General features: G+C 58.4%; 1 protein-coding gene across 8 annotated transcripts; it reads left to right on the top strand.

Annotated features, from left to right (window-relative positions):
* The first annotated feature begins 746 nt into the window (after positions 1-746).
* TP73 (tumor protein p73) lies at positions 747-24,535 on the top strand. Of its 8 annotated transcripts, none has more exons than XM_069035138.1 (13): positions 747-820; positions 1,498-1,621; positions 6,371-6,616; positions 18,422-18,608; positions 18,698-18,813; positions 19,578-19,687; positions 20,024-20,166; positions 20,489-20,577; positions 20,873-20,997; positions 21,383-21,537; positions 21,645-21,777; positions 22,489-22,582; positions 24,136-24,535. In XM_069035138.1, exons 1-13 carry the CDS (start codon positions 762-764, stop codon positions 24,454-24,456), a joined length of 1,902 nt encoding a protein of 633 aa, XP_068891239.1. In that variant the 5' UTR covers positions 747-761; the 3' UTR covers positions 24,457-24,535. The 8 variants fall into 8 exon arrangements, with proteins under 8 accessions (XP_068891239.1, XP_068891240.1, XP_068891241.1 ...); XM_069035139.1 differs by having other exon boundaries at positions 762-820; positions 1,498-1,615; XM_069035140.1 differs by having other exon boundaries at positions 762-820; positions 21,386-21,537.
* The last annotated feature ends 206 nt before the right edge of the window (positions 24,536-24,741 follow it).

Below are 24,741 nucleotides of genomic sequence, written 5' to 3'. Positions count from 1 at the left end.
GATGGCTCTGGGGGGCTCTGGTCCTGAGTGTCCTCCATGAGGGACACTGGGGTTTCTGGTCCTGTGTGTCCCCTGTGATGGGCCCTGGAGGTCCCTGGTCCTCTGTGTCCCCACAATGGCTCTGGAGGTCTCTGGTCCTCTGTGTGCCCCACGAGGGGCTCTGAGGGGGCTCTGGTCCTGTGTGTCCCCCACAAGGGGCTCTGAGGGGTCTCTGATCCTGTGTGTCCCCCACGAGGGGCCCTGAGGGGGCTCTGGTCCTGTGTGTCCCCCACAAGGGGCCCTGAGGGGGCTCTGGTCCTGTGTGTCCCCCACAAGGGGCTCTGAGGGGTCTCTGATCCTGTGTGTCCCCCACGAGGGGCCCTGAGGGGTCTCTGATCCTGTGTGTCCCCCACGAGGGGCCCTGAGGGGTCTCTGGTCCTGTGTGTCCCCCACGAGGGGCTCTGAGGGGGCTCTGGTCCTGTGTGTCCCCATGATGGCTCTGGAGTCTCTGGTCCTGTGTGTCCCCATGATGGCCCTGAGGGGTCTCTGGTCCTGTGTGTCCCCCACGAGGGGCCCTGAGGGGTCTCTGGTCCCTGATGTGCTGCTGGGAGCGAGTTGGGATTGAGAGATTCCTGCCCTTGGCTGGCTGCTTTGCTGGAGTGAGATGGCACAGCACGGCACGGAGTGGCACAGCACGGCATGGCATGCTGGCAGTGCTAACCCTGCTGTTTCCCTTTGCCCCCAGAGTGATTTATCCCCTGTCGGACTCCCCCGCTCTGAAGATGTCCCAGTCGTCCGCAGCTGACGAAGGCACCACATTCGAGCACCTCTGGAGCACGCTGTAAGTGGGGTGTGAGCATTCCCCGTGGGGGTGTTCGGAGGCAGCCGTGGCTCTTTGGGGGCTCTTTGCCAAAGGCATATTTCCTTTCGCATCCTCTGCTTTCCACAGACGCCTTTGCCACCTGGCGAATTCTGCTCCTAGGTCCCAGACTCTCTGCCCAGGGATTCCTTTTGCCAAACAGCACGGCACTGTCTGTCTCATGGGTAGCTCCCTCCTGGCTGCAGCGCTCCATGGCAGCATGGGGATGGTGTCAGGGCCAGAGCAGAGTTCCCCTCAAGCTGGGACCCTTAATTCCAAAATTAAACATCTTCCAGCCCCACCAAGACGTTTGTAACTCTTCTGGCCCTTAGGCCTCATGCCCTAATCCAGCAAGGGAGAAGGACTGTGCCTCATTTCGTCTTCTTCCTCCCTTGTTCCCCTCATGTGAAGACATCCCAGGGGGACAGATATGATGGAGCAGCTGGGTGGATGCAAAATTTCCTATGTTTCTGCTTGCTTTACCTGCCAGGTAAAGCCTGCTCTGCCATGTGGAAACAAAAGCAGAGGATGGGGGAAGAAGTTGGGAAAGGGACACGGTCTGAGGGGACAGCGAGTTGCTGGTGGAGGGGGGGTGGTAGGGGTGGCACAGGCTGCGTTGGAGAGCTGGGGAGATGACTGTGCCCTCACCTTCTCCTCAGGGAGCCAGACAGCACCTACTTCGACCTCCCTCCAGCCAACCCCACCGGCAGCAGCGAGGTCTCCAACCGCACAGAGGTCACGATGGACGTGTTCCAGATGAGAGGCATGACCGACTCGGTGATGGTGAGTGTGCTCAGACAGCAGGGACGGGGACCTGCACCAGGCACAGACTTGATTTCCCTGCAGGGGTGGGCTGGGGGCTCTGGGGGAGGCTCTGGAGGAGGCTCTGGGGTGTTTGCTGGTTCGTAAACCGAGCCCAGCCTTGCTGGCGCAGCACTGCTGGCACTGGCGCAGGGTCTGGTCACCTGTAATCGATGGCACAGGGCTCTGGTGCAGGGTCTGGTCACCTGTAATCTCAGGGGTCAATAAAACCGTGTCTATTTGTTGTTGGGTAACACCAGTGCAGGCAGCAGCGGGGGCTCGGAGCTCTGGGGGAGCACCAGGACAGGAGCCGAGCGTCATTCGCTCCGGGACAAACGGTGTGGAGCAAAAGCCATTTGCGAGCTGCTGCGGGGGCAGAGCTGCCGGAGGGGCGCGCCGCGCTCCCAGCCCTGCTCCCACCACAGCCGCAGCTCCGTGCCGGTGCCCGTCCTGCGAGAAGCCTTTGCTTCTGCCCAAGACAAAGTCTTGGAAAAGCATCGCGGGCGCGCGAGACATCCCGGCCGCCTGTGCGTGCTCGGTGGCTCCCGGGAGCATCCCTGAGGCTGCCCTGGCTCTCTGCTGCATCTCCCTGCGGAGAGCCGCTGTTTCCCTCCAGAAAGCCGCCGTTTCCCTCGCCGACAGCTTGCCTCCCCTCCCCCAGCCCCTTTTCCCTCGCTTTCCGCTCGTTTTCCCTCCCTTCCCCGGCCTTTCACAGCGGGCAGGGGCTGGGCAGAGTGCTGCTAATCGGGGCTGTGCCCCTCGCTGAGCGAGCCCTCGCCTCTTCCCTCGCTCCCGCTGCAGCCTAAGCCGAGCCCGGCGGGGCCGGAGCAGCCTGGCGGGCATGACAAGAAGCGCTCTGGTAACGGGATGCCAGCGGCCTGAGGGAAAGGCGAGAGAGGGGAGAGGCTGCGCAGGGTCCGTGCTGATTCCCGCTGCTCTTGGCGCGCGGTGGTGCCAGAGTGGTGCTGGTGCTCTGTGGCTGCGAGCCCATCACCCCAATGCTCTGTCAGGCATCTATCCCTATCTGTTCCTGTCTATCCCTCTAGATATCCATCCATCCATCCATCCATCCATCCATCCATCCATCCATCCATCCATCCATCCATCCATCCACACATCCATCCATCCATCCATCCACACATCCATCCATCCATCCATCCTCACCGATGCGTGTCTGTCCATCCAGATAGAGACAGCTCCGTATCTCCCAGACACGGAGCTCTCACAGAGTCACGGCACTGCCTGCTCAGGGCAAGGGTGGGCACCTCAGTGTGCTGGTGACAGGTGCCAGCCCAGCAGGTCTCCAGCCCCGTGCGGCTGGAAGAAGCTTTTGGGAGCGGGATGCGGGCAGGTTTGGTGGTGGAGCTGGACCCCTGCTCTCCCTGCAGTGGGAATGGTTGGTATCGCCCAGTCCATCACTGGGCAAGCTGGGGCCTGCCCTGTGCTTTAATGAATAGTCATGAGGGACAGAAGGGGTGGGCCCCGTTTTGTTGTTGGATGCAGCGAGTTGACAGAACTAAGGGAGATGAAAAAAGCAAAAAAGCCAACAGACGGCGGCACACGGGTGGCCGGCACAGCATCCCTGGCGCTGCCTGCCCGGCCCCGCTCCCGCGCTCCTTCGTCCCATCCGCCACCCCACCCCGGCCACCGCCCCGACCCCATGACTCCCGTGGCAGGAGGCTTCCCGGTGCTCCGTGAACCCCAAGACAACTAAAATGCTCTACATCAGCGACCCGATGCAGCATTACACCACGGTAGGTGCTGCTCGCTGTGGGCGGGGGTTGCCTTGATGCTCTGCTTAGAATTATCCTCCACCGCTGGGGCACCGGCTCTGGCTCTGCCTGCCCAGCCTGGCTGCTGCTGCCCAGGATGCTCAGGGGTTGTCCCAGCGCACGCCCGTCCCCGTGCTGCAGCTGCACGGAGGAGCTGGGGCTGGTCCAGCCCCGCTCATGAGCCACGAGCCGTGTTGGTGCAGGATGCTGCAGCCTCCGTGATCGGTCACTGCTCCTCTTGCTTTGCCCCATCTGGTGCTTGCAGAGCCCAAGGTGCCAGGGGTGCAGGCTCACCTACCTGTGTGTGCACAGGTGGGAGGGATGTCAGCCGGAGCATCCATCCGAGGAACACCTGGAGGTGCTGGACACCACCAGCACCACTTTGACCTCCCCAGCCAAGCCCACACCACGCTCCTGCCTCCCCTGGCAGGCTTCCTTTCCCTGGTGGGAATCCCTGGGAGGGTCGAGCGGATGAAGCAGGACCTGTGCTGCAGGTAATGCGTTCCCAGCCCTGTCCTCAAGCGCTGAGGTTGTTTCCCTAGGGAAAGGGGGTTGTGTCTGTCGCTGGCATTCAGAACAGTCCAGCACAGGCACAGAGGCAGTTGGAGATAGAAGGAAATCACTTCATTCCTGGTTTTTACCTTAAGCGTGTTGGTACCAAGCCCGTGTGTCCCATTGTCGGGGCTGTTCCGTGGGAGGTCGTTGCTGCAGTTGTGTGAGTAATTATCCCTGTGTGTGTAGGTACATATTTACAGACACACACACACCAACACTCCTGCCTTCGATTGGTCTTTTAGGGGAATGTTTCCATAATTTCATCAATTTTGAACAGCAAGTCCATCGTTTTGCCCTGCAAACGATGCACCTGACTCGGATGTCTATGCCAGCAGATTCCCAAAGCCCGAGCACTCAGGATGCTGCCTCTTGCTTTGTGCTAAGGCAGCCCAGCTCAGGGCAGCCAGCCTGCCTGGCAGAGGTGATACCCTGGGTCTCCTATCTCATCATTCTTCCTGAGGGAAGGTTTCCTCCCATGCAGAGCTCAAGATGCTCCATTCTCTGGTGGTTCCCCATTCACTTGCCCATTTACAGCCACAGGCTTCAGCCATGAATGGTCCTGGCTCTCAGCATGAGAGCAAAACAGCTCAGTCCTGATACTCCTGGATCATCTGGGCTGTGTGCAGCCCCATCCTGCAGCAATCCCTTTTCCCTTGCTGCTGTTCTCCTGGTTGATCCCTGAGCTTTGCCTGTGCCACCTCACTGCTCCCCACGGCAGCTGCATTTCCCAGTTGGATGGCAAGAGCTTTCCTAACGTGCCTGTTTTGCCAGAGTTTCTCATAAGTTTTTCTCCAGGTGAAGCCTGGATTAAGGAAAGCTTGGCTTGTCTTTGGCTGGGCTATTTATAGAGCGGCGAGGAGGAATAGAGGGATTTAGGCACATATTTTAGGGGAGAAAATGGTTGGATGTGTAAAAGCAAGCCAGATCTTGTTCAGCATTCCTCCAGTTAGTCACAGGCTCCAACGACCTTGTGAGAGATGCAGGCAACAGGAGAACTTCCCTGGAGAAGGATGATTGCCTTTAAACCATTCCACATCGTAGAGGGCTGGGTGAGGTTGGGATCCCAAGTTAAAACACGTCTCCTGATTCCTGAGCCGTGAGCCTTGCTGCCCTTTGGAGAAGGCTGAGCCTGCTGGCTGTGCCTATGGCTGCTTCCACAGCTCCTGGCTTCCCAGAGCTGCCCCAGAGGGTGCTGGGGACAGGGACAGTCCTTGCCAGGCATGAGGGCAGTCAAGGGGGGCTGTGTCGCTGCTCCAGTGCAGGGAGCGAGGATGACGCACGGCGATGCACTGGACACTGCGTGTGGTCACCAGCACTGCCACTTCCTCGGGGCTGCAGGGTGGGAGCAACCCCTGAGCAACTCGGGAATTGCAGATTTCTGGGGGAAAAAACCATTCCACTTGCTCTGAGAAACAGTTGTATTTGAGTCTGATTTTCCAATGAAATGCTAAGGTCGCTTTAGCCACACGGCTCTTGGGAATGTCGCTGTGCTTGGGCTGTGCCTGCAGGTGAAGGAGCTGCCAGCTCTTATTGGAAGAATCTGACAGTAACTGGTCAGAAGAGGAATAAGGAAAAAATAGTAAAAAGTCATGATTTGGTCCAACAGGTCTGGAAAAAGAGCCAGGACCTGCCTAAGTGGGTCCGTTTGCCCTGTGACTTTCCTGCAGTGCGCTGCATCGCAGCCGCGTGCTTTGTAGGTTTGAGGTTTTCCCCAAATTAGAGCGGCATCAAGCCCTGGGAGCAAACATCCCGCTGGGAAACCAGCTACAAATCACCGCTCGGGGCTGGCTGGCTCAGGGCAGCACTCCCGGGAGCGGTGTGTGGGTGTGCGTCCGTGACCAGCGAGCACACGAGGGACAGCTCGGAAAACAGGACGGCCGCTCGGCATCGCCGTCGCGATGGAGCGATGTCATCGCCAGGGACTGCTGCTCACCTTGGCGGGGTGGCCTCACCGAGCTGTGGCACTCTGGCTGCTGGAAGGGACACCGTGGAGAAGAGCCCTGCGTGCAGGACAGGGCTGTCACTCCCTGCCTGCAGAGGGACATCTCCCACACCTGAGCAAACCCCACAACATCCCTGCCCTCTCCCCACTGTCAGGAGCGTGGCTTCCCCAAGGCAGGTGCGCTAGAAATCCGGGATTGTGGCACCTCGCTGCCTCCAGCGAGGATGGAGCAGCTCGAGGAGGGTGATTTAAGCACACGGAGTTTATCCCTCACACAAGTGGTGACCTGTCGGAAAACCCGAGCCACCCAGACCAGCTCTTTTGGCTCCCCTCCTGCACGCTGGCCCTTTAAGGAGGCTGTAACAGGACACCCCAGCCCTGGAGAAAGGTGGCTGAGGTTTCCCTGTCTCTAAACTGGCTGGTGTTTTCTTTTTTCCCTCCTCCCCTTTTCCCTTCCTCCAGTCCCAGTTCAATTTGCTGAACAACAGCATGGATCAGAGCATCGGCAGCAGAGCAGCCTCCACCAGCCCCTACAGCTCCGAGCACACCTCCAATGTCCCAACGCACTCGCCCTACTCGCAGCCCAGCTCTACCTTCGACGCCATGTCCCCGGCTCCCGTCATCCCCTCCAACACCGACTACCCTGGTCCCCACCACTTCGAGGTGACCTTCCAGCAGTCCAGCACCGCCAAGTCAGCCACCTGGACAGTAAGTTTCGTGTCTTCTACCTTGGCTAGGGAGATGCTCAGCACCGCCGGCCGCGTCCTCCCCGCCGACAACCCAGCGCGGCGGCGGTGGGGAGGCTCGCACGGGGCAGCTGCGGGATGCAGCCCCCACTGATGGGGACTTCACGGGCGCAGGCGGTGGCCCTGGGAAGCAGAGAGTGCTGGAAACATCGGCGCTTGCTTTCCAGGGGGTTTGTCCCAAAGGGCTGTGAAGCACAGCGGCTGGGATGTCACTTCTCTCGCTGCGATTCCCTAAATTGTGGGTAAATGTCCTCCGAAAAGAAATGTCCTGGGGAAGTACCTGCCTTGTTCTCACGGTGCTTCCCGGCGTATTTGCCAGCGGGTGCTGTCAGAGACGAGGCTCGTGTCTCCCAGCTTCGCTGTAAGTGCCTGCTTGTCATTTACAGTCCTTCTCCATCCCGTACTAGAGGAGTAACGTAATCCCTGCAAGTCACAGCAAATAACAGAGCGGGCTTTTAAGCGCAGTAGGTTTTGGTGCACTGAGGGATGGCTGCACAGCTCCGTGCTGTCTGCTCGGGAGCCGGGATGCAGCTTTGGTCCACGGCTGCTCCGACCGCCCTCCTGCTGCCCGGCACAGGAGAGCTCTGCGAGCAGGGACCCAGGGACCGGGCAGAGCGCTCGGGGGCTGCTTTGCTTTTTGTGGCAAAATGTGCTAAATTCGCATCCTTGCTGCTGGCTCAGCGCAGCGTTTTTAAGGAGAACCAGCACTTGTGGCCGGTGCCGGAGGCATTCCCACAGCGGGTGCCTCTGGAGTACCGGGGAGAGCCGCTCACCACGCTTGAGCCGGGCGGGTTTTCTCCTCCGGGAAGCACTGGCAGAGCAGGAAGGTTGGGGCGGGACGACTGACACACCGCAGCAGCAGCAGTTTCCTCCGGGGCTGCGGTTTGACACTGTCATGGAACGGGCAGAGCAGCCCAGCGATGTTTAAGCCCCGGGCGTGATAATGACCTTTGTTTGCGGAAGGTGACGTGTTTAATTGCCAAGACGGTCCTTCCTGCGGGAGACAGAAAGCATCCTTGGATGCTGTCGTGCAGGGACACCCCGGGCAGCGGCCGGCGAGATGCTCCCGGTTGTCCCGGGGAGGATGCAGGAGGGGACGGGCTCCGGCAGCGGCCGCAGCGCTGGGGCTGTGTCCTGCGGAAGCCAGTGGGTGTGTGGAGTGGGAAAGCAGCAGCGAGCCGGCAGCGATCGGGAGGCTGAACGCAGCCGAATTCCCGGCTGGTGCAGCCCAGCAGCTTCCCCGCAGCTTCACACGGACCGGGGGCTTGGGGCAGCGCCGTGGTTAAACACGACTTGCCCTCGTAGGGGTGGTAAAGTCTCCACTCTTTCCGCTGTCTTTCCTTGCGGGATGTTGCTCAGGGATGCATTTCATTAGGAACTGAATAAACCGGAGGTCCTCGGGCAGGATGTGACTCCAGCCCACTCCTATCCCTCCTGGGAGATAACTCAGTTACAGGTAAAGCTGCACAGGGAAGGGAGGCATTCCCGTGCCACTCACGCGTCCGAATGGAAACCGAAACAAGGCGCTGCAGACTGTCTTGTCCCAGCATGCAGGGATGGGGACCAGAACGTGTCCGATGCTCGTTTGTTTGCCACTGTCCCCAGCTAGGAGTGCCGGGGGATGGCTTTGGGATGGAGCAGACGCAGCGCAGCAGGGCTCCCCTCCTGAAAGCCATCCCATTCCCCTGGGATCTTTCCACGGTTCTAACTAGAGGGAGTCCAGGCTGTCCCTCATCACTCTGTGCTGACTGTGCTCCTGGAGCTGCCGTGTCCCACTGGGAGCTCCTGTCCTCACCAGGACAGCATATGGCTGTTTTTCCCAAGCCTTTGAGGGAGATCAGGGCAGGCACACGATGCCGGGAGAGCAGCTGGACCCGGGAGCTGCCCGGAGAACACACTCATTCTAGAAGTGGCTGGGAGCACCTGGGGAGGATGTGCCCACCAGCCGGGGCTGGGAGCCATGGCTGCAAGGAGGGGTCTTAGGAAGGGTGCACAGTGAGGATGTGAGTGCCTGAAGTGACTTTAACACTTGGGAAGGCAGTGAGAGGTGTGTGGCCCTCTGAACCACCATGCTGGGGTGGCTGCATCCCCCAGAGCAGGTTGGCTGCAGAGCCAGTGCCCACCCGTGCTGTAGCTGAGTCTCGTGGGCAGCAGCAGTGGGTTGGCAGCATCTGGCACCCTGGAAAGCACAAGGGACGTTTCATTTGAAGCGGTGATTCCTGCAGGATTGCCAAGGTGGGTGCAGTGTGTCCGGCTTGCCACGGTGCCATGTGAGGAATGGTCCTGCTGCGGTGACAGCTGGTGTCACTCCGTGTCCTCCTGGCTGGGGCTGTCACAGGCATGGTCAGTGCTGGAAGAGGAGATTGCTGCCTTCCTCCCACTCACCGTGAGCTCTGCAGCGCCACTGCCACACCTGAGAGTTCGTCCTGGTTTAACAGGGAAAGGAGCTCAGCAAAACAAGTGTGCTCCATGCTGTCAGTGAACACACAAATAATGCTGGATGGGACAGTGTGAGCCTCCACAGGAGGTGGGAGCACACGTGGAAGATAAGGAAAAGCCATTGGCAGATGCAGGCACTTGGGAAGGGAAGGTAAATGTCCGGTCAGTAGGGCTGGGGACAGAGAGGGACATGTGACAGGGCAGTGATGGTCACACCAGGCACAGCAGCACCGACCGTCCCGGTGTTCTGCAGGACACGCGTGGTTTGGGGCAGCACTTGGGAAGAACCAACCCAGCCTGTTCCTCCTGCAGAAGCCTCATGGCTTTTGGATACGCTCAGCTTCGCTGCACCCAATAATTTATGCCAGGATGGTTGATCAATTTCCACCAAGCATTGACCACAGGCTCGGCAGAGCCAACATGCTGAGCAGAAATTTGGAGCTTCCTGCACTGGAAGGAGTCTCAGCTGAAGGCCTCCTGCAGTCTGGGGTTGAATCATGGAGGATCTGGCCACGGAGGATTGGACAGCTGGTGAGCAGGCAGTGCCAAAGCAAATGGTTTGTGTGAGTCACCTTGTCAAACGATTCAGCATCATTTTTTGATATAATCATGAGCTTTGGCTGATGGAAGTGTGTAGCCCAATGGCCTCCTGCTTTTGAAGGGTTTGGACTTGAATCCCTCTGGGACATGTGGCATTATCCGTTCTCCCTCACTTAGGAGAGGAGGCTCCTAAGGACCAGGTGAGCTGGCCACTCTGGGCAAGTGAGCTGGACAAGTGCTTGCTCTGCAGGGCTGGGCAAGTGTCACCCAGGGGAGCAAAGTGTCCCCAGGCCATAACACACACACAGTGCTCCTGTCCACGCTTCAAACCTTCTGCTGACAGAACAGACATGGCTTGGGAGGGAGATGCGAAGAAGATGAATGATTTGGAACAGATGCCTTGTAGAGCAACACCAGAGAAATGTTCTGCATGGAAGTTACCCCCAAGAAGAGCAAGGGGGCTCAATCATGGTGTGTCCAGGAGATGGTTCCTGATAGCAGCCAGCTCTTTAATCTAATAGCAAAAGACATCATGAGATCCAGCACTTGGAAGCTGAAGCCAGGCAAATTCAGACTAGAAACAAGGTGGAATTTTTTTTTTTAGCAGTGAGGATAATTAACCATAGGAACAATTTACCAAGGAATGTACCCAAAGAATCCCAACTCCTGAAGGATTCAAATGAGGACTCTGCATATCTCTCCAGAGATAAGATGTGCTTTAGCAGAAACCCTTGACTCAATGCAGGAGGAGAAGGAAGGGGTCTGAGGGCAGCACTGTGGGCAATGGGACCAGAGCATCATCAGCTGCTCTCTCTTGCCTCAAAACGCTGATTTTCTAATTTTAGAAAAGAGGTGAACGGAGAAAGGTGAAGCCTTGGGACTGACTGAGGTGTGCCCTCGCAGAGCGACTCTGGGCAGTGGTGGGTGACACTGGCTGTCCCAACCCCTGGGCTGAGCACTGCGTGTCACCACCCGCTCTGGACGGCAGCAGCCGCGCCGGTCCGTGCTGTGGGAAGCCCTCCAGGCTGCTCCCACCTCCCTTTTCATTTTTAATGGCCTTCTTATCGCAGAGAGCAACGGCCAGATGCCGAAAATAAGGTTTTCCCTGTGGGTTGGAAGCCCCCCTCCGGCAGGCTGCTGCGGCGGGGCGGGCCGAGGACCGGGAGCTGCGGCACGGCAAGACGGGGCACGCCGGCATCCTGCCCGCCCGCCGGGGCCACCGGGGCTGCGCTGCCCGGAGCTGCCCGGACACGCTGCAGCCGCAGCCGATCGCGGCGGTTTTCTCGCCGCAGCCCCTCGCCACGCCAGCCAGCTGGTAACTGACGGATAATTAGGATTTTTCTCAAGTCGGGCTGGCGGCGGAGCGGGGCTCCCTCCCCGCCGGACGCTGTCACATGTGCCGGAGCCGCAGAGGCGTTAATGGGGTCTTTGGCCTCCCGCGGCCGGGCTGCAAAGGGACGTGGGGGCTCGGGCCCGTGGTGCGGGGGAGCTGCCCGGGCTCACACGGAGCCCCTGGAGCCGGGGGGACATGGACAAGCCCCTGAGCTGAGCAGGCAGGGGGGTCTCTGACACAGGCATGGAGGGTCCGAACCGCACCCAGGCTCTTGTTGCTGTTTTGGGGAGCAAACAGCCTGCGAGGGAAAGGCTGGACAGGTCCACAGCCAAGGAGAGCTGCTCCTGCTGCCATGGATGGCTGTCCAGCAGCCACCCGCAGCAAACCAGTCTGCTTCCCAGTGCTCGGCCAGTGGGAGATGGCAGTGTGGAACTGGTTCCACTTGCTTGATAGATCTTGCAGCTGGAGCACGGGCACTGGGGAGCTGAAATGATTTCTCTGTCCCAACTGAATGAGGAGGATGGGAGTAATTGGTGTGGTGGGAGGCCGGCTCTCCCTTGCTGATTGCTGTCTGAGGCTTGTTGGAGTAGAGGCAGATATAAAGAGGAGGGAGAAACCTTCAGGAGCATCTACAGTCCAAGAGATCCCTCTGCAAACTCTCTCTGGCATTTTCCCATATCCCAGGCTGCTGTCCAACAGCCATGGCCTGGAGATGATCAGGGGCCACACACCCTGAGGACGCTCTGAGTGTGCAGATGAGCGTGGGTATTTTGCCATGCCAGAAGTAGGAAAGCAACCTCGGCACCAGCCTTCTCTGGAGCCCATCGAAGCCAACCCACTGGAGGCTTTCCACCAGCTTTCTCAGGGTGTGGATGAGGCTCCAGGAGCTCCAGACACAACGGAATTAAGAAAAAAAAGGCAAAGGAATTCAGTGTGTGATGTTCCAACACGATCCCGCTATCAGCTCCACTATCTTGAACGTGTCTGGTATGCACAGGTCAAGGGAATGGCTTCCTGGCAATGCTGCTCCATTGGGAAGGCAGGAGAGGTGGGAGAGTTGGGAGCCCTGATCTCTGGTGCATGAGAGGGGGAAAGGATGCTGGTGTGCCCTTGGCAAACCCACTCACTCCCCATGCCCACTCCAGGCAGTAGCTGAGAGAGAGCAGAGGAGCAGCCCCTCCTCCATGGCACAGCCCTCCTGGGATGCTCCAGAGCCTGTGGTTTTCCCTGAACTCTGCTTTAGCTGTGCTGGTTTTCATATTTCATTCCCAGCAGCAATTCCCAAGGCCAGCAGCAATTCCCTTCCCGCCTGCTCCCTGCATCCTTGGCAGTGTGAAGTAATCTCCTTGCTGGATTTGTGGCTTCCTTTTTGGGTGGGAGAGAGCTCCAGGGTGACTTGGTCAGGGGATCTGAGCATCTACCACACAGAGGGAGTCAGACCTACAAGAAGAGATTAAACCCCAGAAGTGCCAGCGCTGGCTCAGCAGTGACTGAGAGAGATCCCAGCTGGAAGTTATTTTAAGGATGTGCTCACTGTGGAAGGCAGAGAGAGGACTCCTTTGCGGGTGAACCAAGGGATTTTAATTAGCAGTAATGGCATGCTAATTAAGGTAGAAGAACGAAGGCTGGAGCACTGGCAGCCTCCCTGTGCTGCTCTACTGGGGGCCCTGAGACCTCAGTGGTCTGTAGGGCTGGGGGACCTGTGGGTGACAGAGGTCCCCTGCAGCTGATGATGGCTGGGGTGATCGGGGGGGCTCTGCTGGGTGCCTCGAGACCCCCTGTCCTGGGCACAGCAGGTGGTGGCTTGGTGTCACCCCAAGGCATCGCTGCCATGGTGCGGGGACTGCAGGCACAGGGAGGTGGGTGTTCCTTATGGCCATCACCCCCACCCATCACCACCATGGTGCAGGGACTGAAGGGAGACAGAGGTGGGTTTTGGGGCATCCCTTAGGGCCATCACCCTGATCCATCGCTGCTGTGGTGCAGGGACTGGAGGCACAGGGAGGTGGGTGTTGGGGCATCCCTTAGGGCCATCACCTCAATCCATCACCACCACAGTGCAGGGAATGGAGGCATAGGGAGGTGGGTGTTGGGGTATCCCTTAGGGCCATCACCTCAATCCATCACCACCATGGTGCAGGGAATGGAGGCACAGGGAGGTGGGTGTTGGGGCATCCCTTAGGGCCATCACCTCAATCCATCACCACCACAGTGCAGGGAATGGAGGCATAGGGAGGTGGGTGTTGGGGCATCCCTTAGGGCCATCACCTCAATCCATCACCACCACAGTGCAGGGAATGGAGGCATAGGGAGGTGGGTGTTGGGGTATCCCTTAGGGCCATCACCTCAATCCATCACCACCATGGTGCAGGGAATGGAGGCACAGGGAGGTGGGTGTTGGGGCATCCCTTAGGGCCATCACCTCAATCCATCACCACCATGGTGCAGGGAATGGAGGCACAGGGAGGTGGGTGTTGGGGCATCCCTTTACGGCCCTCACCTCAATCCATCACCACCATGGTGCAGGGAATGGAGGCACAGGGAGGTGGGTGTTGGGGCATCCCTTATGGCCATCACCCCAATCCATCACCACCATGGTGCAGGGAATGGAGACGTGGAGAGATGGGTTTTGGGGTATCCCTTATGGCCATCTCCCCAATCCATCACCACTGCCATGCAGGGACTGGAGATGGGAGTACCAGAGTACCTCTTTCAGCCATCCCCAGGGCAGTATCCCCACTGCCCAGCCCACCTGTGTGCTGGACAGGTACCTCAGGCCCTGCCGGACACTCCCCTCTCCTCTCAAGCACCAGTCATACTCAAACCTGGCTCGTAGTAAATGAGCAACAAAGTAGCTTGGGAAGGAATTTCCAGCTCAGTGAGGAGTTTACAGGCCGGTGATTAAAAAATGGCTATTAAAAAAAAATTAGCTGTGCCGCCGGCACGTCTTCCAGGATCTGCCGTAACAGATTCGTCCGAGCCGGTTAACGGTATTTGCGGTTTGCAAGATGCTACATGTCTGGGGAAGATGACAGACACGTTATTATCACCTCTCTGCTGCGATCTGCCCCAACCTGTCCCAGGATGCAGCTCCGCAGCTGCTTGCTGGGGAGTGCAAGGAAATTAGCAGCCGGAGGCGGCACTTTTCTTCTCTCTGCCTTGCCAGGCCAGTGGCTTTATTGGGGATCCATTGACTGCAGTCCTGGACACGTCTTGAGTAGAGCTAATGAGAAGCCTGGAATGTAGGAGAAGAAGAGGAGGAGGAGGCGGCTGGTAGGGAGGAGGGGGGGAGGATTTGTGGAAAAAGCAATTGTTGAGCAAATCATTTCCTTCAAGAGGGAAAGGAGGCCTTGGCTGCGCCTTCCCCAACAGGCAAGTCTAGACGCTTCGGTGTCAACAGTTGAAGATAAATAAGATTTTATCAGCTCCAAATCTGTTGGGACACATCCTCCTAGCGGTTCTGCTGCCCAGGGAGGGCTGGGCAAGATGGACTTCGCCAGGAGGTCTTTCCAGGCAGAGGATTCAGGTTATTTTTGGTGTGAGGCCGTCAGCATCCATGAGGAAAACCACCTCTCCCTGCTCATTCTCTGCGTGGGGTGGCAGCACTGGTGGCCTCTGGAACCATCTCCTGATCCTGTCTCAGGGTGGGCAGTGATGGATGCTGAGACTCCACGTCAACGCTGCATCCACGAGCCACTGCGGGGAATTCACTCAGTGGAATCTTGTGGTGTCCAGAACATTTCCACGGGGCAGCAGCACTGGGATAACCATGGTGAAGCCTCACAGTGGCCGGTGCCACCATGGGGTGACTTGTTTGTGTCCTGTTCTATCTGGCACTGGTGCAGCACGGCCTCATCTCACCCAAAAAGCAGCTGCGTTTCAAACACATCCAAAGACCTTCTGTGGTACCAAGCCCAGAGCTGATAGGATGGTAGGGGTTAAATAATTTGGCTTTTCCATTTTTGGGCTTATTCCTAGAGCTCTGGACAGACAGCACTGGCAGGGAAGGGACAGAGACAGAGCTGCCATTGCAGTATCAGCCCAGAAGTCGAGGGTGACAGTGGAAGCTGCAGGAAACCCCAGAGGAATACAGGTTCTGTGTGTTCCATAGGCTCCAGGGAGACTGTCAGTGCTGCTGCTGCTGCTCTGTGCTGGTTGGAGCAATCCAGCACCCACAAGCCACAGAAACCTGTTGTGTTCCTCAAACACACAATGACACCCAGTAACAGACACTCTCCGGTGCTTTCCAGGAACAGAGATGGACCTTAGTCCTAATGTAAGCACAGAGACAGACACCAGCAGTCCCCAGTGCAGAGCAGGGTCTGGAGACACAGGCAGGAGTTGCCCAGGGCAGAACACACCCAGGCTCCTTGTAGGTCTGAAAGGAATCCTGGAGCTGAGGTCTGGATGTACCAGGAAGGTGTACAGGTGCCCCAAAATGTTGTTCCTATGCCGGACAGCAAGCTGGCAGCAGCTCAAGTGACCTGAGCTTTGGCTGTGACCCAGCTGCCACATGTGGCCAGTGCTGAGAGGTCAGTTTGTCCAAACACTGCAGAGTGGGGAGGATGTGAGTGAAGAGACTGAGGTTCCCCCCAGTGCAGGTGGCAGGAGCACGACCGTGGCACACAGAGAGCCGAAGCAGCGAGGCGGCTGCGCTGGTCTGGGTTACATCCCAGCATTTTGATCTCTGGGTTCTGCTCTGCCACTCCCTCACATCACACTCGAGCAGCATGTGGTGCCTGTGGTCCCTGCAGGGTGCTGTGCAGGGTATGGCTGTGCTGGGAGGTACCAGGGCCTCAGGTGATGCAGCACAGCCCGGCAGAGACGTGCGTGGTAGGTAATTAGCAAATACAGATAACGGAGGAGAGAGGTGCCTGCCCAGGGACACTGCTCAGCACAGGTTTTGCTGTCCCCTACAGAGAGTGTGCATCGCCAAGCTGGGGATGCAGCACAGCTGGGGCTGCAGAACCTCCTGGGATCCCAAAAACACGATGCTGGTTGTCCTGGTGGCCATGAGCAGCCTGGGTCTGTGGGACCGGGAGCGCTCGGCTGGAGATGCGGCACAGGACGGCTCCACACTGAGAGGAATCAGGAGCGCGGCCGCCCAGGGCACAGCCTGGACTTTTCGTGCCCAGAATTATCAGCAGGGAGTTCCTTAAAAGAATAGTTTGTTATTTTGGAGGGATCTTTGAAGGTGATCCCGGAGCTGTTGGGACACGATAAGGTTATCAGCGGAGGCAAGTCTGCGCGGAGCGGCCGCCTTCCCCCTGCAGGGCATCACTCTGCTATTTAACAGAGATTTATCCATGTCATAACATGGTATAATGAGAGAATTTGTTACCAAAGAACTTGCCATAATGCACCTCTGCTCTTCCAGAGCAGTTATAGTTCCCAGGCATGTTGAGGGCTGCCCGGGAATGTCTACATGAAAAGATCCTTTGACAGGAGTTGTCAGTATTTTAACACCTGGCAAGCAAGAGCCCCCTCCAAATAACCCTTGTTTTGCCACAGTGGCTCCTCTAGACGAGGGCATTAAACCCCATCGTGGTGGGCGAGTGGGTTCCGTGGGCTGTAGCCACGTGGGAGTTTCCTCTCTGGTCGGGCAGAGTGGAGTCACCACATTCTGAGTGGAGCCTGCACTTCCAGCTCAGGCCTGATCCCTGAGAATCCCTGCTGGGGGTGCAGGATCACACCCAAGAAGCTAGCCTGGCCATGGAGGCAAGGTGTAGTCAGCATCTTGTGGTATAAGTGCAAAATTTGGGGATTTCAGTGGAAGTTGGTGTTTCCAAGCATCCTCTCTGGTTGGAGTCCAAGTGCCTACAAAAATAAGGATTAATTCTTGCTGTCAGGTTCAAGTTTGTGTTACATCTCTCGGTCACCACCCTGCGGTGACCACAGCACCTTCCTGCTCCCCCCAGCACCGAGCAGGTTCTGATCTCAGGACACCCAAGACACCCCATTGTTGTGCCTCCAGGAGCCGGTACCTGCTGCTGACCACCACCAGCCCAGTGCTGGAGGAGCTGCAGGAATTGCTGCTGTTTGCCTTGGTGGAGCCTCTGACCTTTATGTCTTCCCAGAACTTCCCCAGAGACCACCCAAATGAGACAAACCTGGAAATGGTTTATGTTGTTTGCCCTGTCCCGGTCCTGGTGGTGGGAGCACCTCGCTCATCCACAGGCAGATCCGCTCCTGCAGCCAGGGCAGGGGGACTGGGACACACAAATCCTTCCCGCCTGATCCACAGCTGCACTGGGACATGCTCATGGCCAGGAAAAGTAGGGACTGAGCCATCCATGTCAGCCCCTGAACACCCCCCAGCCCTGTGCTGAGCCCCCTTATGGGCAGCCCCAGCTCAGGAACCCCTCGCCGGCAGGAGAGCAGAGCCTCCCCTGGGCACACCTGTATTTGGATGGCTTGGGACAAGCTTTAACATCCCCACAAACACTCTGCACGGTGGTATTTTTTTGGCACCGGGCACTGTGTTGTGGGGATGAGATAAAATACCTGGAGCGGGAACATGCCCTGCCATGCAGAGACGGGCTGCTCCGAGCACAGGGGTGGGCTGGTGTATAGCAAACACATTCCTTGCGAGATGGAAAACAGCATGGCACAGATGAGGTGGAAGGGAATCGCACATCCCCACACCTGGGCAGTTCCTGGAAGGTGAAGGACAAGTTCTCCTTCTGCAGCCCTGCTCTGAAGGGGCACACGCTGCAGCCTCCAGAGCTTCCAAGGGCCTTGTGAGAGAAGTTTGCCACTGAGCAAACCCCACTGTGCCCTCACAGGGAAGAATTTGGTGGCCACAAACCGTTTTCTACTCAGCAGTGACTGTGGGCACTGCCTCCAGCTGCCACAGAGCATCCTCCTCCCACGGCCAGCCCGGGCAGTGGTCCCCATCATGTCCCCACCCTGTCCCTTCCATGAACTGCTGCTGCTGCAAAGGATAGAGTGAGGATCAGGACAAACCCATCTGTGTCAGAATGAAACTCTCAGGTCCTGCCTAATGAGCTGTGACACTGCTAAGGACATCAAGCACGATTTCCTCAGGCTGTGATGAGCCAGTGCCCTCAGTGCTCCCAGCCCTTGGTCAGGAGCTGTGTGTGAGAACAGATTTGGGAATGTTTTCAGAATGGGCTGGGTGATGCACGAACAAGGGCTTTGCTGATTTTCAGTGAGATTCCCTCTGCCTCAGTGCAGCGGTGACCCAGCTCTGCCAGAGCCCTTACCCATCTGGGAAACCCTTCCCAGCCCCAGGAGGTGGCTGTATCTGGTTTATGTGGAAAGCAGATACCACATAGTGTGGGTGAAATGGTCAGATTTCAGTATTTCCGGGGGAAAGGGAAGAGAAGGAACCCTGCCTTTACACCAGAGCAGCCAAGGAAGCCGAGGGTGGCCAGGGGAGCACCCTCCACCCCACCAGTGATGCTCACCTGAGGGATGTCTCCTCTTTCCCAGTACTCCCCGCTGCTGAAGAAGCTCTACTGTCAGATCGCCAAGACATGCCCCATCCAGATCAAGGTGTCCACCTCGCCGCCCCCGGGCACCATCATCCGGGCCATGCCCGTCTACAAGAAGGCAGAGCACGTCACCGAGGTGGTGAAGCGCTGCCCCAACCACGAGCTCGGCCGCGACTTCAACGACGGTGAGGGCTCCGAGCTGCCCCCACGGCCTGGGGGGCCGCGTGTCCCTCGTGGCACAGCCCACGGCTCTAACTGGAGGTTTGCCTTGCAGGCCAGTCAGCCCCTGCCAGCCACCTGATCCGGGTGGAAGGCAACAACCTGTCCCAGTACGTGGATGACCCGGTGACGGGACGGCAGAGCGTGATGGTGCCCTACGAGCCCCCGCAGGTACCCGGCTGCTCGTGGCGGGGGAAGGGACCGGCTGCTGCCTCCCTGGTTTGGGCTGCTTGGCACGGGGCAAAGGGTCCAAGTGTCCTCCTTGCCCTGGCACATCTTAGACCACTCACTGCTCACCCCTGGCACCGGTGGTAGCTACAGTCCAGCACCTGCAGCTCCCAGCCCCGTGAAGCATCCCAGAGCAGCCTGGTCTTGGGAAGTGGGGTGTAATGGGATACCCCCTCCAGCCCTGCCCTGGGTGCCCCCACAGTCCTGGTTCAGTCCCCTCTTTCCAGCCAGGACCATCCTCACACCATCGCTGGTGTTCCCCTGCTCATCCTGCCAAGGCACCAGCCCTGTGCCAGAGGGTCCAGCCCTTATTCCTCACTCCCCAGGGTCCCAGCCTGCCTCCCCTCCTCTTCTTCACTCCCTGGGGGTCCCAGCCTCCCTCCCATCCTCTTCTTCACTCCCTGGGGGTCCCAGCCTCCCTCCCATCCTCTTCTTCACTCCCCGGGGGTCCCAGCCTCCCTCCCATCCTCTTCTTCACTCCCCGGGGGTCCCAGCCTCCCTCCCCTCCTCTTCTTCACCCCCCGGGGGTCCCATCCTGCCTCCCCTCCTCTTCTTCACACCCCGGGGGTCCCAGCCTGCCTCCCCTCCTCTTCTTCACCCCCCGGGGGTCCCATCCTGCCTCCCCTCCTCTTCTTCACCCCCCGGGGATCCCACCCTGCCTCCCCCCATCACTTCCCGCTCAGCACCTGCTCTCCTCTCTCGGGCAGGTGGGGACCGAGTTCACCACCATCCTGTACAACTTCATGTGCAACAGCAGCTGCGTGGGAGGGATGAACAGGAGGCCCATCCTCATCATCATCACCCTGGAGACGAGAGAGTGAGTGGCTGTGGGAGCAGGGATGGGCATCCCTCCCACCGTGGGAGGGCTGGGGAAGGAACCCTGCCCTGCAGGGAGCACCCCCAGGGAACGGGATGGGGCAGCCCCAGCTCGCTGCACAGCAATGCTCCCCTCTGCCAGCTTGGAAAAGGGCTGGCACGGAGGGACCAGGGACCCAGCCCAGCAGCTGGAGCCTTCCTCTGCCCCATGAGCGCCTCTTCCCCAGGAGCCAGCTGCGGAGGGGCTCTGCTGCTCCCTGGGCTGGTTTCTGCCTGGACTGAGTCCCAGCGCCCTTCCCAAGCGGCAGCAGGGCCGCTGATTGCTCTGTTCTCCCAGCGGCCAGGTCCTGGGGAGGAGATCCTTCGAGGGGCGGATCTGTGCCTGTCCCGGCAGGGACCGGAAAGCCGACGAGGATCATTTCCGAGAGCAGCAAGCCCTGAACGAGAGCGCGGCCAAGAACGGCAACGCCAACAAGCGCAGTGAGTCCCCTGACGGGGGGCGGGGGGCTCAGGGCACCCGAAGTCCCTGCACTCCCGAGGTTTGGGCTCAAATCCACACTCAGGGATGATGCTTTGACCTTTCCCCACTAAATCTCACACATCGGACCCCCTTGCAGAGCCCAAAGATGCCTGTGCACGGCTCTCATGGCCAGATACATTTATTCATTATTGACAATAACAAAGGGACGCTCCCATGCCAGGCCCCAAGGGAATGGTTTCAGCATCCTGCACGGCTTGAGGTGCTCCCTGCCATGTCCTGTCTCCCAGGACTCCACCAATTCTCTTCCCTTCTCCTTTCCAGCGTTCAAGCAGAGCCCCCAGGGCATCCCCGCGCTGGGGACCGGCATTAAGAAACGGAGGCACGGGGAGGAGGAGATGTACTACGTGCCTGTAAGTGCGGCTGAGCTGCAACGGGGTCAGAACTCGGCTTGGGACAGCGCTGGCACCGTCCCCTCTGCCAGAAGCACCTTGGGGAGGGGATGTCGGGCGGGTTGGGGCTGCACGGGCTCCTGTAGGACAGCAGGGGCCTTGAATAGGAGCAAAAGCATGCACGGGTGCACATGTCCAAGGGATTCCTGCATCCCGAGCAGTCCCTGGCCACAGTGACAGTCTGTCTGGGTGGGAAAAAGGGAGCATAAGGTGGGATGGGAGTAAAGCAAAGTCCTGGTCTTGTTCCCTCCTCCAGGTGCGAGGCCGGGAGAACTTTGAGATCCTGATGAAGATAAAGGAGAGCCTGGAGCTGGTGGAGCTGGTCCCGCAGCAGCTGGTGGATTCCTACCGGCAGCAGCAGCAGCAGCTCCTGCAGAGGCAGTGAGTCCTGCCACAGCCCCCGAGACCCCCAAAGTCCCTGAGACCCTCACAGCCAGAGACCCTCACAGTCCCTGGGACCCCCAAAGTCCCTGAAACCCCCCACAGTCCCTGAGACTCCCCCAATCCCCCAGGTCCCTGCAGCCCCTCGAGACACCCATGGTCCTTGAAACGTCTCCTGTCACTGAGACCACCCACAGTCCCTAAGATCCCCACAGTTACTGAGACCCCCACAGTCCCCCCAGATCCCTGCAGCCCCTTGAGACCCCCACAGCCCCTGAGCACCCTTGCAGGGAGGTCTGATGGGCTGGAGTGGAGCTCCAGGCCAGAGCAGGGCAGCTCCATCCCACCCATTCCAGTCTGACCAGTGTGTTCCCTCCCGGAACAGGAGCCAGCTGCAGACACCTTCCTCCTACGGCCCTGTCCTTTCCCCCATGAATAAAGTCCACGGTGGAGGAATCAACAAGCTGCCCTCTGTGAACCAGCTGGTGGGGCAGCCTGCCCAGCACAGCTCCGGCTCTGCACCCAGCCTGGGCCCCATGGGTACGTCCTCCATCGCCAGGCCGGGCACGGGGCTCTCCCTGCCCAGGCAGTGCAGGGTTATCAGGTCTGGGTGGTATCTGAGGGGTGCATTTGTTGCCACTGCCCAGGACCCGGAATGCTGAACAGCCACCCCATGCAGCCCAACGGAGAAATGAACGGGGGCCACTCGTCCCAGTCCATGGTGTCCGGGTCACACTGCACCCCCCCGCCACCCTACAACCCCGACCCCAGCCTCGTCAGGTAAGGAAGGTGCCCGGTGCCCTGTCTGTCTTGTCCTCTGTTCCTTGCTGTGTCCCTCGCTCTAACCTTCCCATCTGTCTGGCAACTGGTCAACTGGCCACTGGCCCCAACTGAGAAATCACTGCTCCGCAATCACAGACTGTTCCTCTCACCTCAGCCACCAAAGCCCAGCTACCGACCAGTCAGAAACCCCCACTGCCCTCATGCAGCTCCCTGGGAATCCACCCCTGATCAATCAGAAATGAAGTACATCCAAACGAGGGTCTTGCCCTACATGTCCACTGGCATGTAGCTTCGTGAGCTTCCCCCCTCCCCTTCCATCCAGCAACACCTGGAAATGGGTCCATGTGGCTTATTTTCATCAGGAATGCATTAACAGCTCTGCAGATTTTTAAAGTTTTGGCCTTTAAAAAGACCATGGATGTTTTCACAGACCCTGGGCCAGCATCTGCATAGGGCAGAGCCCCCTGATCCCCCTCCCCAGTAGCTGGAGCTCCCTCATATTATGAGTTCCTGAGCCAAAATCTCAGACAATCAGGAGAAAAACATCTGTATTTTAAGGAATGAACATAACCCCACACTTTGCTTTGACCTTAGTGGCAGTAGAGTTCTCCATGTCCCCCACCTGACACAGTCTGTCCCACAGAGATGGGACACAGCTGTTGTTCATGAGAACTTAATGCCACTTTATTTTCCAAACTTTCTCTGCAGTTTTTTAACAGGATTGGGGTGTCCAAACTGCATCGACTATTTCACCTCACAAGGGTTACAGAATATTTACCACCTGCAGAACCTATCCATAGAGGTAAATGCTTTGGGGAGATCTGTTCTTACCACTTGTTTCCAGCAGCTGTTGGTCTGAAAAGCAAAACCAAAACTGTTTTGGAGGAAGGAAAGGAAAACCTGTGCCCCAACCCCTCACACAGAACATGTGCTCCCAGGATTGATGCCTCTCATTCCTGTCCCCTTGATGGTCCTTCAGAGGTAGTGATAGCTCAGGCCTTGGGAGAAACCACAACCAGTCTCAGCTGCTTCCTCCAGACTCTCAGAAACAGCAGAGATCAAAGATCCCGGGGCCCGAGCTCAGGGAGATTTTCCACCTAACACAGAGAACACAGCTGAGGTGCTCAGAGGGACACCCCAAATCCCACTGAGCCAGCAGGGACACCCCACTGCAGTTCAGGGAGGTTTAACCTGGTCTCACCTCTTCCCCTGCTAATCTTTAAGATGAAAGAGGCTGAAATAAAGGAGTTGAGCTCAGGGCATTTTTATTAAGGGAAGCCTGGAATGAAATAGCCCAGGTCAGGTAAAAGCTGTCAGAAAAAGCATGGAAGGGATGCTGGAAGTACCTGTGTGTGCCTAGAGCATCAGCCTCTGCTGCTGCCACACTGCAGTGCTGGTATCAGGGGTGGCACCTGAGCCAGGGCTTCCCCAGCCCATCAGGGGAACAAGAAGAAGGAAAACAAAAATAATCCTGAACCCTTTGAGCCGTGGCAAGCCCTGTAAATCCTGGAGTTGGTGTTTTTGCTGAGACAGAGCTCCTGCCCGACCCCATTTTGCCCCAGGCAGGCGTAGCAGTGTCTCTACTTGGCAGCTACAACATCCTGCAGGAGAGATGATGATTTGTCACTGGTGGCTGGGGCCAGTTGTGTAACCTGAGCCTGGTTTTGGACCATTTGCTGAACTAACTCTGTGACCGTCTGTCAGCTGTCCAAGGAAATGTTTAGGAATGGCCGAAACCTGTGTCAGGGCAGAGCTGTGTGTCTGAGTCGGCGTTTGTAGCTACTAATTGCGTACTCGCTGTTTGCTCCAGTTAACGCTCCCGTGAGTCTCTGTGGCATTAACATGGATCCCTGGCAGCTCCCTGCTGTGCTGGTCTCTGTGCTGGCACAGCTCCCCTGTCTGAGGTCACCCACCTCTCCTGGCTTTGCGAGAGCCGCTGTCACCCACACCTCAGTGCTCGAGGCAGGTGCCATTCCAGCCTCCCGGGCCAGGACCAGAGCAAGGCCATCCCAAGTGCACAGGCACAAGGATGCTCCACACGCTGCTCTGCCACCTGTGTCCGAGGGGAACGTTCCCTTCCTTCCCTCCCATTCCCACATCTGTTTGATATGAACCCCTGCCAAAACAACAACTAAAAGTCTCCAACCTGCAAAGCTGCGGTGGAGTAACTGGGTTACAAACGAGAAATAACCCAGGGGGTGATGGACCCATGGCCATGGTGGGAGGTCCAGCCCCGCTCTGTTGGGCATCGTGCCCATGCGTCCCCCCAAAAGCACGACCTGGGGGTCCAGGGCTCGCTCCTGCTGGCGCAGTCACATCTCTGGCGGCCGTGCCTCAGCGGTGCTGTCCTTGCAGGATCTCGGAGCACTGAAGATCCCGGAGCAGTACCGGATGATCATCTGGCGGGGCCTGCAGGAGCTCAAACAGAGCCACGACTACGGCGCCCAGCAGCTGATCCGCTCCAGCAGCAACGCCTCCACCATCTCCATCGGCAGCTCGGGCGAGCTGCAGCGGCAGCGGGTGATGGAGGCCGTGCACTTCCGCGTGCGCCACACCATCACCATCCCCAACCGCGGCGCGGCCGACGACTGGGCCGACTTCGGCTTCGACCTCCCGGACTGCAAATCCCGCAAACAGTCCATAAAGGAGGAGTTCACGGAGGGAGAGATCAACTGAGGGGCTCCAGAGGTGTGAGACACCAGGGGGGTGACAAACTCCCCCCCCTTGAAATGTATTTGCAGCCTTGCGCACCTGGAGAAGTTTAATTTTGTTATCCAGGGGAACTGCAGGCCCTGAGCCAGGCAGGAGGCGCCTGCCCTGAGGAGGAAACTGGAGGTGAGGAGGAGGAAGAAAAGGAGGAGGGCAGCCGAGCCAGCTCAGCAACCAGAGCAGGATTTCTGCCTGCCCGTGGCACGGGAGGCACGGGCTGGTTTGTGTTTTCCTGGAGCGTCCCTGCCTCCA

Source organism: Aphelocoma coerulescens, chromosome 21 (genome assembly GCF_041296385.1).
Source record: "Aphelocoma coerulescens isolate FSJ_1873_10779 chromosome 21, UR_Acoe_1.0, whole genome shotgun sequence".
Classification (NCBI taxonomy): Eukaryota; Metazoa; Chordata; class Aves; order Passeriformes; family Corvidae; genus Aphelocoma; species Aphelocoma coerulescens.
Note: the sequence above shows the minus strand (reverse complement) of the source record. Positions and strands in the feature narration are given on the sequence as shown.

Coding starts and splice junctions, on each gene's coding strand:
- TP73 (XM_069035138.1), top strand. CDS start 762: ATGTCCCAGTCGTCCGCAGCTGACGAAGGCACCACATTCGAGCACCTC. Junction 6,617..18,421: donor CCAAGTCAGCCACCTGGACA/GTAAGTTTCGTG, acceptor CCTCTTTCCCAG/TACTCCCCGCTGCTGAAGAA. Junction 22,583..24,135: donor TGCAGAACCTATCCATAGAG/GTAAATGCTTTG, acceptor CTGTCCTTGCAG/GATCTCGGAGCACTGAAGAT.